We start from the raw sequence: 15,545 nt of genomic DNA, 5'->3' as shown, positions 1-15,545 counted from the left end.
TCCCTCCTGCTGAATCCTGACCAGGGGAGAAGGATATTCCCTATCACAGCACGGGAAATGCTCTCTGCTGCCCAGGGAACCAGCATCCCTCTGCCTTTCCCTGCCTGCAGCCCCCTCATTTGCAGGGGGATGCTGCGGCCCAGGGCAGCAGCTCATCCACAGCCTGGGAGTCCATCCAGAGTGGGAAACCCAAGGTGTGCAGGGCTCCTCCTGCCCAGATCCCAACGCCAGCTCTCCTCTGCTGGAGTCACCTCTTTCCCAGCAGCTCCTTGCACCAGGAAGGCGTTCCCTGCATCTCCTTTGGGATGTGCTGGATGTATCTGATGCCCTGGAGCCCGTGATCCTCCTCAGCAGAATGCACCAATCCTTTCTTTAAAACACATCTGAGTGCAACAGGAGAGCCAGGAAATGCAGGGACTGATAAAAGGCTGAGTTCAACCTCAATTCCTGCCTTGCAGGTTCTGCACAGAATCCCAGTTTAGCCCAGGTGAATCAAAGGGCTGAGCAGGAGGGGAGTGCAGGGAGGGGATCACCTTCCACTGCATCCCTCAGGCTCAGCTTTCCCCACCTCATTTTCTGCCCTTCCTGAATAATTACCAGTCTGGTTATTTCCAGGCCTTTTGTTATGGGAATAAGAGACACATTTTGTTCACAGTGCCTGTAATTAGCTACTGCAGCAGCACATGGATGGACTGGGAGAGCAGGAAGCTCTCCAGCATTTCAAACACCCCTCAGGATATCTCTTCTCAAAAGTTTCAGGCTCTCCATGTCCCCACCTTGATCCGTGGATCATCACCTTCAGCACCCAGGAGGATGCTCCCATCTGGGAGCAGCACAAGCACCTCCCCATTTCTTGTCCACAGCTGGACACTAGCTCTTCCAAAATCCTCCTTCTGTCTGTCACAGGCAAAACCCTCTCAGACCAAATGTTCCATCTCCTCAGGCAGCCAACACCTCACAGCCCTTCCCACCTCACCTTTGGGAGAGTTGGAGCTCCTCAAAACCTCCCAGTGAGTTGTTAAAATTTCCCATTTCTGTGCCCCAGGGTAAAACGGATTTAGCAACATGTCAGGACACAATTAAATAACCAGAGGAGTGCCCATGTCTCACCATCCTCAGCATAAAAAAATTCTTCCTTGTATCTAATCTAAACCTGCCCTCTTCCAGTTTAAAACCGTTTAAGCCTCACCCCCTCAACAAGCCCTGCTAAAAACCCCCGGAATTATTTAGCTTTGGACCTTTGATCCAACCCCACCTTGTCAACCAGAGCGGGGTGTGCTAAGGGAGGAGGGGAGAGCGGCTGTGCTGGACCATCTACAAAACCTCGCAGACGCTCCATCCTTCAAGCCTCAACAATTCCAACCCCCAGGCTTTTGGATCTGCAACCTTTGGATGGAATCAAGGGTTACAAACGTGCAGCCGAGGCTGCCAAGCCCGGCCTTGGGGCATCCTGAGCTCATCCCGAGCTCATCCCGGGCTCCAGGCACTGCCCTGCCCGTGCCCGGCACCCCGGAGAGCCCCAGCCTGGTTTGAACCGGCTGTTCCACCGCACTCTGCTCTACAATTAACCAAATTAAGGTAACGAGCTGTGACACAAAGCCCATTTGCCGCTCCTCCAGCTGCCAAGGCTGCGGTAATTGTGCCGGGTCAGCCGGGGCCTGCGGCGGGAGGGAGCCGGCCGAGGCGCGCCGTGTTCAGGCCCTCCCTTCAAAAACCTTCATTTGCTCCCCGGTCATGTCTAGTCTGGTTTTAATAGCGCAGCAATCTTCTCCTGCACAAAGCATCGCAGGATAATTAAATATTTTCAACTTGCCCCAACAGCGAGGGGAGGGAACGCGGCCATGGAGGGAGGGGGCCCTGGGTGTCCGTGCCCAGAACCCCGGAGGAGGAGATGCACTCGGCTGCTGAGGCATTTCCTGGGAAAAACAGCGAGAATTCAGGGCACTGAGTCAGGAAAAGAGGTGTTTGACACCTGATTAATCTGCAGCAGCAGATTAATTTAGAGGGCAGGGTGTGGCAGCCATCCCTGCTTCCCCGTCCTTACTTCGATGCTCCGGGAACGGGAGGATGAGGAAGGAGCCTCCCTGCGAAGCTCCCTGCTGGAAAAGGTGGTGGCATTTGGGATGCCAGGGGGACAGGCAGCAGCAGGGAGTGTCCCTGCAATCCTGTTGGAAAAGCCCTGCAGGTGGTGGCATTTGGGATGCCAGGGGGACAGGCAGCAGCAGGGAGTGTCCCTGCAATCCTGTTGGAAAAGCCCTGCAGGTGGTGGCATTTGGGGACAGGAGCAGCAGGGAGTGTCCCTGCAATCCTGCTGGAAAAGCCCTGCAGGTGGTGGCATTTGGGGGCAGGAGCAGCAGGGAGTGTCCCTGCAATCCTGCTGGAAAAGCCCTGCAGGTGGTGGCATTTGGGATGCCACGGGGACAGGAGCAGCAGGGAGTGTCCCTGCAATCCTGCTGGAAAAGCCCTGCAGGTGGTGGCATTTGGGGACAGGAGCAGCAGGGAGTGTTGTCCCTACAGTCCTGCTGGAAAAGCCCTGCAGGTGGTGGCATTTGGGATGCCACGGGGACAGGAGCAGCAGGGAGTGTCCCTGCAATCCTGCTGGAAAAGCCCTGCAGGTGGTGGCATTTGGGGGCAGGAGCAGCAGGGAGTGTCCCTGCAATCCTGCTGGAAAAGCCCTGCAGGTGGTGGCATTTGGGATGCAGGCAGCACAGGGAGTGTTGTCCCTGCAAGTCCTGCTGTGCCCTCAGGGAAGAATGTTCCCTATCCAGGGGACTTGGCTCCAGCTGCCAGGGAGGATCCTGGGTGGGATGGGTGGGGAACACTCCCTGCTCTGGGATCCAGCCTCGAGTCCCAGGCTGTGGCCAGGAGCCTTGGCTCACCGTGGAATCCTGGAATGGTTTGGGTGGGAAGCGACCTCAAAGCTCATCCCACCCCTGCCATGGCAGCGACACCTTCCACTGCCCCTCCAAGCCCTGTCCAACCCGGCCTGGGACATTCCAGGGATCCTGGGGCAGCCCCAGCTCCCCTGGACAGCCAGGGTCTGCCCCAGGGCACAATCCCAGCCAGCTCTGCCACCCTCACCCCAATATTGTTTGTAAAAAGCTGTTTAAAGGTGATGTCGTGGCTGGAAATCCTGAACACACTGCTGGGAGGGTTCTGAAAGCACCAGAAGGAAGATTCAGCCCTTCAGTGGGCAGAATTTGGCTCTTCAAATGCCATTTTTAGTACTCCAGATGCAAGAAAACGGCACTGCGGGGTTGAGACATCTGGGTGCTGCTTTCATTTATCATTTCCCTTTTGCTAGAAAACGCCCCTTTGGCTTCTGTCACATTTCTCCCTCCTTTGGTAGTTCCCACTCCACATTTTTTTTCCCCTACCTTCATTTTTTTTTTTTTTTTTTTTGGTGAAGAATCCTGTGATTGAGAGCAAGGGAAAGAAAACTGACTTTCTTTTCTATTCCTCCCCGGTTTGGAGCACCCAGGGACAGTGGAAGGTGACCCTACCCAGGGCAGGGTGGGACTGGAGGAGCTCTGAGATCCCTTCCCACCTAAACTATTCCATGATTCTAAAAAAAAAAAAAAAAAAAAATCCCAAATCAAACCCAAGCCTCGTGCCCAGCCTAAGCTCTGCTCTGGAGTTAAACCTGCCTGCTCTGTCCTTAACTGACCCCGAGATGCTCTGGCAGGCGCAGCTCTGCATCCCTGACAGCCCAAGGAGAAAAACACTGCTGCCACCAAACAGCTCCTGGAGGCACCACAGACCAGGAATTTTACAGCCAGGAAAAAGAAAAGGGACAATAAATAAAGGGACAATAAATCCAATAAGAGCAGTTCAATAAAATCAGCGTTAAAATTCTATTTCTCTAAGTCCCAAAGGCCCAATTCCAGATCTTTAAACAGAGCTGCTGGTGAGAGGTGGCAGCGAGGGCTGGAGCTGCATCGCTGCTCCAGCTGCTTGAGGGCACTGAAACGTTCCAGAAACCCTCAGGTATCATCCACAGGAAAAAAATAGATGGAAAATATGTCTGTGATATGGGTTTTTTTCTAGCTTTTTGACATCAAAACCTTTCCTGAACTTCCTCACCTGTAAAAAGCACATGGGTGTCCTTAAGAAATATCCAGATTTTTTGACCATTTCACACCTCAGACAGGTTTTAAGGGAAGGTTTTAAGGTGTGGGTATGGAGAGGATGTAACCACACATCTCTGTGTCACATCCAGGGCAAAACTATCCCTCAAACCTGCTGTCCAAACCTCCTCCATGATCCAGCCCCAGATATCCCACTCCCCAGCTGAGGAATATGACCAAAAAATACCCAGCTGGACAGAAAGCAAACTGAGAGAGCTGATAAAATAAGAGAACCAAAATAAACCTTGTTCTCGTAATACTGGAGTGAAAAAAATCCCATCCTCTCTATTCTATTATTTAAGTAAGTCATTTCTATAAGTAAGTAATTTAAATAAGTGATTTATTATTTATTTAGAGTTAAATGAATTTATTTCTGTTATTTCCAGGCTGTAATCTGGGGGCCATAAACGAGGTTTTGCACACCAATACCCAAATCCAGGACTTTTCAAACCACACATCTCCAGCCTCACAAAGGCTTTTAAAAGTTTCATTTTTGGATTAATAAAATCATTTCATCCCAAGCAGCTCAGTTCCACTGAGTCAACCTCCAGGCACTTGAAAGGCTGAGGAGGAAACCAACTTCCATCCTCCTCCTTTGGAAAGGGCAGGGAAGGAGTGATGGGAAACAGCTGCTGACAGGGAAATGTTCTTTCCTGCGGGGCAAAATTGCCACAGAGTTTTTGTCCTTGAGAGACTCCTGCTCTTCTGCAAATCAGGAAAAGGGCCAAAAAGAGGATAAAAAGAGAAAAAAAAGCCAAAAGCTGAAGGTGGGAGGTCAATGTAGAGAGATTTCTGTGAAATCACAGAAATTTCCACATTTGAGGGGGAAAGAAAAAAAGAAAAAAGAAAAAAGAAAAAAAGAAAAAAAGAAAAAAAGAAAAAAGAAAAAAGAAAAAAAGAAAAAAAAAAAAAAGTGGTGTTGCGCCTCTGGTCTGTTTATGGATACTGGGAACACAAACCAGCAGCGGGACAGGAACCAGTAAAACCAGTTCATTGTCCAGAACAGCCTGGGAATACACAACCCCATTCCCCCTGAAACAGCAGCCCCAGACAAAGCAGCTGGGTGCACATCTCACCCCAAAACAGCTGCCAGCTTGGATGGACTCACCCCTGCTGCTCCTCCCGGTCCAAAAAAAACATTGGAATGGGCACAGGGTGTGGAAATGTGGCTCTGTGTGGGACAAAGCCGGAGGACAGGGCAGTGTTCTCCCATTGTCACTGCAAATGGGAATTTTTGTGCTTTCCTTGAATTAAAAAAATGAAGAAAAAAGACAATTTCTTGCTGTATCCCTGTTAAAAGCTCGGAGTCACCTGGAATGATCGAAAGGAAAATGGAGCAAGGTGCAAACAGCAGGTGGGAGCTGAGGAAGGGACGGGAAAGGAGCTTCACTTTCTTAAGGACTTGGCAGAGAGCTTGGAACTTCCCTAAGAAGATTAATACAATCCGTGTTGGAGCCCAGGCAGAATCCCACCTGTGGGATTCTGGACAAGCAGGAATGTGTGATTTGGGACAAAATGTGATCCAGGATCTGCTGTGGATCCCGAGGATCCCACTCTGATCCAGTCTGGTTTCAGAGTTGAGTGCTCAGACAGGGAGAAAAAAGTCTTTGCTTACAGGTGTCCCTGTCCAGGAATTGCTTTTGATCTCCCTGCCAGGTGGATCAGCAGGAAAATAATTCACATGGAATTCTCTGCCCTGCAAGGGCTGCACAGCCACAAACACCTGGAACTGCAACAAAATCCAAACGAAGTAGAACAGCTCCTGGAACTCAGGAGGTGAAGGGGGGTTTTATTGCAACAAGGCAGAAATCCCTTCTTGGTTACAGACAGAAGTCAAGGGAAATCTCATGGATTTCCACCTGAGGAAGCAGGGCAGAAAGAGGCTCAGCCTCCCCAAAAAGGCCAAAACAACAGCACATTCTGAAGCTGCAAATTAAGATTCTACCTGCAAACAAAGGCCAGTTGTAAAGATCTGCAGGGTAAAATGTTAACCAACTAAAAGAGGTTTATCATGACTTATCCTCTTCCTCCTGGGGGAGAATCAGAAAGTTCAGCAGAGCAGGCTGGGGAGCTGGGCAGAGGGAGGAGGTGTATTTTGTGATAAGCCTCAAACAATGTCCCTGTTGAGCGTCCGCACTGAGCTGGAAGAAAATAAAACCTCTGACAAAGCAAGAAATTCTGCAAAGACAGCACTGGCTCCCAGAGCTGAGAGAGGAATTAGAGACCCACGAGCACACACAGACACACACCCTGTGCAGGGACATGATTCCCTGGAGATTTTATCCCTTTTTAGCAAATAAGGACGGGACTGTTCCCCTAGAAACCTTCATTCCCACAGAACTTGAACAAAACAGCCACACTTTGGTTTAACTGTGACTTAATCAGGTTTGGAACAAACTCAGATGGGTTTGGAACAAAACAATCTTCCCTGCTTTGAGAGGATTTTATGGGTGCATGAAGCAAACCAGCAGAACCACCAGAAAATTTGCTTTATCTTCCCATTTTTATCTCCTTTTCCAGGTGCCAGTGCCAGCTGAGAGCTCCAATCTCGGCTCCTCATGGGCTCTGTGTCCCTGGGTGACCCAGAGCTGGCCTGAGCCACTCCACACCTGGAACAGGATGAAGGGAAATGTGCAGGGGGAGTTTGTGGAAGGATTAAGATGACTGGGAGTAGTTTGCACATGCAGATAATTCTCTGTGAGCAAAAGGCCGTGCGTTACAAAGAGCTTTCCCAGGGCAGCAGCACCAACATCTGCGCTCCCTGCAATCCCAAAGGGAGGAGCCACACTCTCTGTGTAAGAGAAAGACTTTCAGTGGTTTCAGGAGCACGAAACCAAGCCTGGCAGTGATATAAAATATAAAAGCCCACAAACAAAATACAAAAACCTCAGCCCCTGGCAAAGCAGGAAACACCCCCAAGCACCTGAGAGAACGGGGAGGTTTGTAAAGCTCTGGAACACCTGGGGTTGGACTCCTGGGCTTTGCCCCTCATCCTGCTTGACCTGCACAGCCCCAAAAGGAGAAAAAAGGGCAGAACTCACCTTTTGCCAGCTGCACGAAGCCCAGGATGATGATGAGAGCCAGGGCCAGCAGCTTGGCCGCAGCAAAGGCGTCCTGCACACGCGTGGCAGCTTTGACGCTGTAGCAGTTCACAGCTGTGAGCAGCACTGAGGGGACACACAGGGACAACGTCAGCACCCAGGGAGACATGCCAAATGCACCAAAATTCACAAGGAACCTCTACGTGGGATATGTGGAAGGAATTCCTCGCTGGGAGGGTGGGGAGGTCCTGGCACAGGGTGCCCAGAGAAGCCGTGGCTGCCCCTGGATCCCTGGAAGTGTCCAAGGCCAGGCTGGATGGGATTTGGAGCAGCCTGGGACAGTGGGAGGTGCCCCTGACCATGGCAGAGGATGGAATGAGATGTTCTCCAAGGTTCCTCCCAACCCAAACCATCCTGTGATTCCATTTTGCTAAAACAACCAAGCAGAGCCTCTTCCCAGAGAGCAACTCGAGAGCTCTGCAGCCTCACAATTTTTAATTCCACACTTTATTCTGGCACTAAGTGGTTTGAGTAATGCCTGTGGGCCTTGGGACATGGAATGGCACTGCTCCATTGGAAAACACTCCTGAGGGCTTGTAAATAAAAGGACTGACTGCACCCCTCAGCACGAAAGTGCCTGGCCACAGTCCCATCAACCCAATTTAGTGCTGCTGTGGTGTGGAAACCCTTCAGGGATGTCAGGCCGAGCCTCCAGGACTGATCTGTGGTGATTCTATAACAACAGCACCCCAAAGGCTCTGATCTCCCATCATGGCACTGCATGCCCAGCAGAATCTGCTTGCTGAGAAGCTCCTGCTGCTCACAAGTGTCTCTGTGGTTTAATGCAAATACTGGGGCCCAGTTCCTGGTATTTTTTTTGCCATATTCCTCCCCCATTCTTCTCTGTATCCCACTCCTGCCAGGCACAGCCTGAGCCAGGCCTTGATGAAAGCCTCTGCTCCTGGCTGAGCTTCACCTGCTGCAGAGCAAACAGCGCCCAAGCCCTGCTGCCCTCACAAATCACTGACTATTTTGGTGCCCTGCTCCCCACCCAGAGCCTGCTGCTTGTTATGGACACAGGCAAATGTCACACTGAGGGTGACAATGCCCACGTGCTGGATGCCCTCCCTCCAGCCCAGTCACCCCTCACTGTCCCCAGGCCAGCCCCAGCCCTGAGCGCTCACCAGCAGCTCAGGGAGGAGCAGATCCCAGATCTCCTCCTGGAGCTGGAGGCTTTTCCCTGCAGGATCCTTTCCCAGCTCTCTCTGCCCTTCTGCAAAAGCTCCTTCCCAGAGCCTGCAGCTCCTTTTCACAGGAGCTGCTGATCAGAGCCGAACAGCTGCTCCCCAAAACATCCCAGTCCCTCTCCTGAGGCTGTGAGCTGGAGTTTAGAGCCCAGAGCATCTGATCCCAGCGTGGCTGGGGTTGGAAGGATCCGACAGATCCAGTCCTGCCATGGCAGGGTGTCACGGGTTAGTACAGTTTGGTTTTTTAGTTCTAAAAGAATGTAAAAAAGAGTAAATACCAAGACCAAAATTTAGTAAACGTGAAACCACTACATTAATTGGTGTTTCTGCCCGGTTTGAAATTAAAACTATGACACAGGGACACCTTCCACAGCCCCAGGGTGCTCCCAGCCCTGTCCAACCTGGCCCGGGGCACTGCCAGGGATCCAGGGGCAGCCTGTGCCAGTGTCCCAGGATCCGATGGCTTTCAGGATCTTTGGCTCCTTCCCCCACCCTCCCATCTCCAGGATCCGCTGCCATTGCAAACAAAGAGCGTTTAAAGCGCGGAGAAGTGAGAGCTGGATGTGTGAGGAAGGAAACACACGATCCGATCCACCCCACAGCAGTGACAGCCAGCAGCAAACGAGGACTGGAGATGGATTTTGTGTCGTGCCCTCGGAGCCCCTTCGGGAGTGTGGGTGAGACTGAAATGACCCTGAGCTGTTTTTGGGGTCACAGCGCAGCACGAGCCGGGCTCTGGCCAGGAGCAGGGGCGCTGACAGATGTGCCACACCGCTGTCCCTGTGCCAGGCGCCTCCAGGGGACACGGGACAGGGACAGGCCTGGAGGGTTCAGGCCTGGGGACAAGGAAACACAGGGAACGTCACCCAGCAAAACTCAGCCACTGAAAGCACCTCCAGTGAATCCTCACGGGCAGCGAGCTCTGGAGCCAGGATTCCCTCTGAGCAGCCATGATGCTAAAAATAAATCTGCCCTTGTTTACAGAGGGATATTTAAAGGATGAGCTCACCCATCTAAACCACGCCGCTGCTGCTGCCCTGGTGAGGACAGCCCTGAGAGGTGTGACAGTGACATTCCCTGCCCCATTTAGGCATCCTGTGTCTGCGTCAATAACTGCTTCACCCCCAGTTCAACACTGATTTTTAGGGGCTGTTTTCCCCGCTCTGCTTCTGTACAGAAGGTGGTGGTGCAAATAAAAGGCAAAAGTTTCCTACGCAGTCCAAGTGTCCGTGTTCAGCCCCAAAACCCCATCAGTGCCAGATAAACAGACTCCCCAAAAATGAGAAAGTACTTTGGGATCAGAGAGCAAACAGGGCTGGAAGTTTCTGCCGTGGTCATCAGCCAGAGCCCTTCCAGCCACATTCCCTTTGCTTTGCTTTTCCCACTTTACAGTAATATTTGTCTTTCCTAAAGGAGCACAGTGGAGTTACTCCACTTCAGCACCTCCAACGTAGGAATGGCCAAGAATCCCCCAGTCTCACCCATCAGGAAGAATCCTACAGACAACAAACAGGATGAAAGCTTTTCCCTAAAACTCCAGGACAAATTCCAGCGGCTGCTGAGCTTCTCAGGAGGCTGGGATTTCTCAGGGCACCAAGTTTGAGTGCTTTGATCCCAGATGCTGCCCTGCCACGCCGGGGCTGCGGGATCCTCCTGGCAGCGCTCCCTCACCTCGGCTGAATCGCTCCAGGAAAAACACGGCAAAGCTGCACAGCTCCACCATAAATCAGGGCACTGATACAGAGATCAGGCTGTGCTGCCCTCATTCCTGCAGTGTTTTCCTAAGGCTCCAGCCCCTGTCAGACAGCAGCCAGGCAGAGCTTTGGAGTGACCCATCGGGGCTGCTCGGCAAACATTCGAGGAACAAGGATTCCAGCATGACCTGACGCGCCACGGCCTGGCTGAGCCAGCAGCCCCTCTCCGAAGCTTTACATAATTGGGATAATAAGTGCTAGAAAGCTGAAGGGATGGCAGATGGACAGGGGGTGATTTTTCATAGAATCCCAGACTGGTTTGGGTTGGAAGGAACATTAAAGCTCATGCAATTCCAATCCCATGGGCAGGGACGCTTTGCACTACCCCAGGTTGCTCCAAGCCCTGTCCAGCCTGGCCTTGGACACTTCCAGGGATCCAGGGGCAGCCCCAGCTTCTCTGGGCACCTGTGCCAGGGCCTCCCCAACCTCACACTAACAAAGGTTTCCCCTACATCTAATCTAGCTAAAGTTATTTTTCCCTCATCACTCTGGAAGGAGAGATCCTGGTTTTTGCTCTCCAGGTGCTGCTCATCCCTTCACCCCTCCAGGGACTGCTCCAGCCCAGCCTCATTCCAAGACAACTCAAACCACAAAGGGGAATTGGAGTTTCTAAATACACCGGCAGGTCTGGCTTCAATATTTCCTGTGTCCTGCAGTCCCTGCTGGCTTCAGGCATCTCACTGAACCTGCTCCACGGGCACCCACCTGCACGGCCAGGGGATTCCCCATTCCCGATAGGAACAAGGACAAACTGATTAATCCAACACCAGACCCAGGACTTTACCCCCATAATTTTCAATTTATGGCTGTTTCCCTTTGAAGTTGCCTCCCAGGCTCCTTCCCAGATACAATTCCTACAGGACAATAGGGAAAAAAAATGTCTGCAAAGCAGACAGATAAATGGATCGATCCCACCTAGAGCACATCCACGATAAATGCATGGAACAAGAGCTCCTGAGTGTCTGGGGAAAAGGCAGGACGGGGGAGAGCTGAGGCTGTGCCCAGAGCAAACACAGCTAAACCTGGGCCTGCCACTTCTGATGCAACAGCCTTGGCAGGATTGCTGCCAAACAGGCTGCAGCTCCCCCAGGATAACGGAGTGGAGATGGGGAAAGAGCCAGTTTCAGCCCCACACGGAACTGGCTGGGGGTGACAGGAGCTGGCAGGTGAAATTTCTGGAATGTGCAGAGCAATGAATTCCTGAGATAGTGGCACAGCTGCATTCGTGCTGCCTGTGGGGTCACACACACTTGCACAATGTCCTTTTTGTCCCTAATTTCACCTCCTGTAGCATTCCCTGGGCCTGACCTGCGGTGCTGCCAGCGGGATTCCACGTACACCTCTTGAACACAGATAAATGTGTGCAAGCAGCTGCCTTTAAGGGACTAAACTCATGACCATGCTCTCAATTGCTGTTTGTGGTATCACAGGACCCAGTGATAATGCCCAGCAGGTTGGGAAGTTGTGGAAAATAAAGGGAAAATGAAGGGCAATCCCCTCCATCAGCTTCCCTGCCAGGAAAGCAAGGCCTGTGAACTGCTCTATCATGCATGACTCCGTCTGTAACTCACATTTCCAAAGGCCTTTGCCACTGTAAGATGATGCTCCCATTTACCATCTGCCACTGGGTAATGTTGATTTTCCCTCACAATTACTCCCAGAACAGCTGCAGCTCCTTTCCCTTCCCCTTCCCACAGCAAAGGCAGCTCCCTTCCCTCCCCACGAAGTGCAGGTGACACTACAGCAGTTTTCTCTCCCTCCAGCCCTGGTGAAAGGAGGTTTCGGGCAGAGACAGGACAAGATGAGCCTGTGGGACCAAGGAATAAATTCCTGGGATGGCAGAGCACCGGGAACAGGCACAGAACACTCCATGGCCTTTAGGGAATTGCGGCCTGAGCCCACCAAAGGTTGGAAAACAGAGTTAATCCACAGAGGACATGGAAAAAATTAAATTATACTGACTAGAGTGGATTAAACCCATGGGAAAATCAATTCACCGAGGCAAAAACACCCCACCAATTTCATATTCCAGCAGCTGGGATGCCACAGTGTCCCCCAAAAATCTGTGGTGACTGTTTCCAACATGAGATAGGCAAGGGAACGGGCAGAAAATGCTTTGGGATATTTCAGCTTCACAGGTCTTGACTGAATATTTTTGTGCCCTGCAAGGTGGGGAAGGGAAAAAGCAGAGGGAAAAGACTTAGCAGATATTTCTGCAAGGACAAATCCCTGAAGAAATTTAACACCCAGGGCAAACAGTCCAGGAAAGGGAAAGGCCTGGGGGCACACGAGGCTGTTGGAAAGCTCTTGGCCCCAGAGCAAACGTGTCTATATTAAAATCTACTTTTAATAATCAACATCCCTGGCAACGCTTCCCAATTCCCTTTTCATCCCTCTTCTCAAAACAGCCATCAGGGAACGGGTGCATCAGCAAAGCAGAAGGCAAACTGGACCAACCAAGGAGTTTAAAAAAGGGATCATCTCCAAACCGACCCCGAGGCCAGGAGCTCTGGATGTCCCAACGAACATCCCCAAGCACAGTGAACAGGTCAACATCCCTATCCCTGTGGTACCAACATCCCATAATAACAGCGGGACACTGACACAGGAAAACTCCACAGAATTCCTCAGTGTTGGGAGAGGTGGCTCCTACCTAGAGGCAGGAGCTGCTACTTTGGCTCCTGAGGAAGAAGGTTGTGATTTACTGCCAAGGTTTCCAGAGGACATGACACAACAATCCACCACCAGCACATTTTACCTCAGGAGGACAAAGAAAATACAGAGAGAAAAGATATGGAAAAGCTCTTTCTTCCTGTTTCTCCCATTTCCAGCAAATCAACCACCTCAAACTAACTCCATGCTCACCTCACAGAAGCATCTTCCCAACAGGGAGCAGCACTTTGGTATTTTATGTGCACAGAATTCAGCGTCCTGGCTGGAAAAAATGAATTTCCCATCCCTTGAATTGGAGCCCCTGGCCACATCTGACCCTGGGACTACGAAACTCTTGGAATACTCAAAACAAGGGATGCTGCTTTGAATGAGGGTTACCCAGGAGGGGATTTCCACAAAAATTTGTTCATGCCAGGGGAGAAAGACTCCGCATGATCTCAGTGATGACATAAGTCATTCAAACACAGCAACTTTTAATGGGATAATTGCTGTGAGAGCCAGGAGAGGGGTGCTGGAACGGCACTGGCTGCTCCCTGTGTGCTTCAAGAGCCCTCCAAGCTCTCATTGATTTCTGGAGAGTCCTGCGAGTGTCAAGCCTGTTTTCATGAATGCTGCTCGAATTAAACACAGATTAAAACAAGCAACCTCAGCCTTGCAGCCTCTGCCATCCAGCAGGGATCCCACAGACCCCTTCCTTCCACTCCACTCCAACAAGGGCAATTTGCTGATGGAGCTTTAGTCCCTTAATCCACCTTTCTGGAGGAGAAAAAGAAATAAAATCTTCAAAGCTTCACGCCCAGCTCGTCGTGGTTGATTAATTAAAAGCAGCAATGCTGCAGAGTGAACCCACGTCAGGCAGACAGGCCCTGGGTGTGTTTGGTGTTTGCTTTTCACCAGTTAAAACCTGGTGAGGTGGAAATCCACACACCTGGAAAAATGGCCGAGCCTGGCAGGTTGGAAGCAAACCCTTGATGTGAAGTGAAGACACTGGTGATTCCCACAGGATCTGTGATTTCTGGGTGGAATGCTGACACTGGACAATTTGGCAGCCACCCCCAGCTGGATTCCTCCTCCTGCCCTGACTCCCAGGTTCCTCTCAGGAGTGTCAGGCACTTCCAGAGGACAAGTGCTCTCAGACCTGCCTCAGCTCATCCTTTCACTCTCTGGCTGCTCTAAACAAAAGAGAGAAACGAGGAATCCATCAGCATTCCCTGGAATTCCACCCCTGCAGGAGGAGCGCCCAACAGCAGAGTTCAGAAGCGGTGAAGGAAGTTTAGATAAATGTTGAGGAAGATTAAAATTCCCTGGCTTCGATATTGCTGTGCTGGGGTTATTAGTGCCAGATTTGCATACCTAATTAACAAGTGAGACACGAATTCAGAAGCAAACTGTCAAACTGCTGACCTGACACTGAAGAGCAAGAACAAAATTATAACAGCAGAATATCCTGAGCTGGAAAGGATTATCCAGTCCAATCCCAGCTTTCCACTGTGGAGCAGATTTTCTTGTCAGGAAATCAGGGAACTCTAGCAGAAGCTGTGTGTGGCACTCAGGGTGTGAGGATGTTTGGGATGAACAGCTCAGGCACTTGTGGAACATCAAGAACCAGCTCAGGGCCGGGAGCAGCTTCATTCCCCGTCTCCCTGACCCACAGGGAATTAATTTCCTGCACCACAACCCAAACCTGGGAAGGTGCCTCTGTGCAAGCGGGAAATCTGCAAATTATCAGCGGGGAATGAGGAATATCCACGGACTCTTTAATAAATCAATTCACACTTTCCATCCCTGAGCCCCCTCTGGAACACACAGGGTGCATTGGTGATTTTCACTCATTTTTGTTAGGATTTACCAGTTTGAATTGAAGCAATGTTCACGCAAGCGGCAGCAGGATGGGAAGAAAACCAGAGCCCCTCACACCTGAGACAGAGCACAGGATCCAAGGTCTAATTCTTTGCCATGTCCAGTATTGACATTGTAACGTGGATCATCAAATATGCAAATTCAGGACCTAATAACTGTCCCTCCCCCCATTACAGAAGGGGTAAAACTGGTTTAGATGAGCTCAGAAGTCAGAGAATTCAAATTATTCCCGGGTTTTCACACAAATGCACAAACTGTGTTTCCTGAACTTCCAATTGTTGGGTACCAAACACTCGGATGGATTTTGTGTCACCAGTTTTAAAGCATCAACCATCCAATCTCACAGATAAAAGAGATGCTCGACTTTCTGAATCACCCAAGGAACCTGCAGCCTGGAAAATCTTCAGCCAAATTTTTGGGGAGCAAGAAATGAGCCAGGCTAAGGATGAACAGCCTGACCCCTCCTGCTCCAGGAAGACTTCCCTGGAGTGGATTCCCAACTTTTATTTGGCAAACACCACAGGCACTCCCGTGCCCATGAAAGAAGCCCTGCATACCAACTGTGTGTAGATTCCAACCTTGGGGGCAGAAAATACCCATTAGCAGGTAAATCCTCCTCACCACCCACCTTGTTTTCCCCAGCACCTTCGAGGGGAACAAAATCCCCTCTTCCAACCCTTTTTTCCTTTCACTCAAGCCTGTGATTTAGCTTCTCTTAATGCATTAATTCACTCTCTGAAGTTCATGGTGGCAAATACTGAACAACACATGATTTATTCAACTGTTCAACAGCAGCGAAGTGGAAACAAATAACTTTAGTTATTCCTCCTCTTACTACAAACT

General features: G+C 50.9%; 1 protein-coding gene across 3 annotated transcripts in view; it reads right to left on the bottom strand.

The window, feature by feature from the left end:
- SLC7A5 (solute carrier family 7 member 5) overlaps nt 1-15,545 on the bottom strand; it is a 34,989-nt gene that overhangs the window by 16,205 nt on the left and 3,239 nt on the right. For all 3 annotated transcript variants that reach the window (XR_005702594.2, XM_058422038.1, XM_040075049.2), the window contains exon 2: nt 7,169-7,294. Coding sequence is in view for 2 of the 3 variants with exons in the window: in XM_058422038.1 (XP_058278021.1) it covers nt 7,169-7,294 (126 nt within the window). In the remaining variant the exon portion in view is untranslated. The remainder of the gene's footprint in view (nt 1-7,168; nt 7,295-15,545) is intronic.

The sequence above is a fragment of the Hirundo rustica genome, chromosome 11 (assembly GCF_015227805.2).
Source record: "Hirundo rustica isolate bHirRus1 chromosome 11, bHirRus1.pri.v3, whole genome shotgun sequence".
Taxonomy (NCBI): Eukaryota; Metazoa; Chordata; class Aves; order Passeriformes; family Hirundinidae; genus Hirundo; species Hirundo rustica.
The sequence above is the reverse complement of the archived record's forward strand: the minus strand, read 5'-3'. Positions and strand labels throughout refer to the sequence as shown.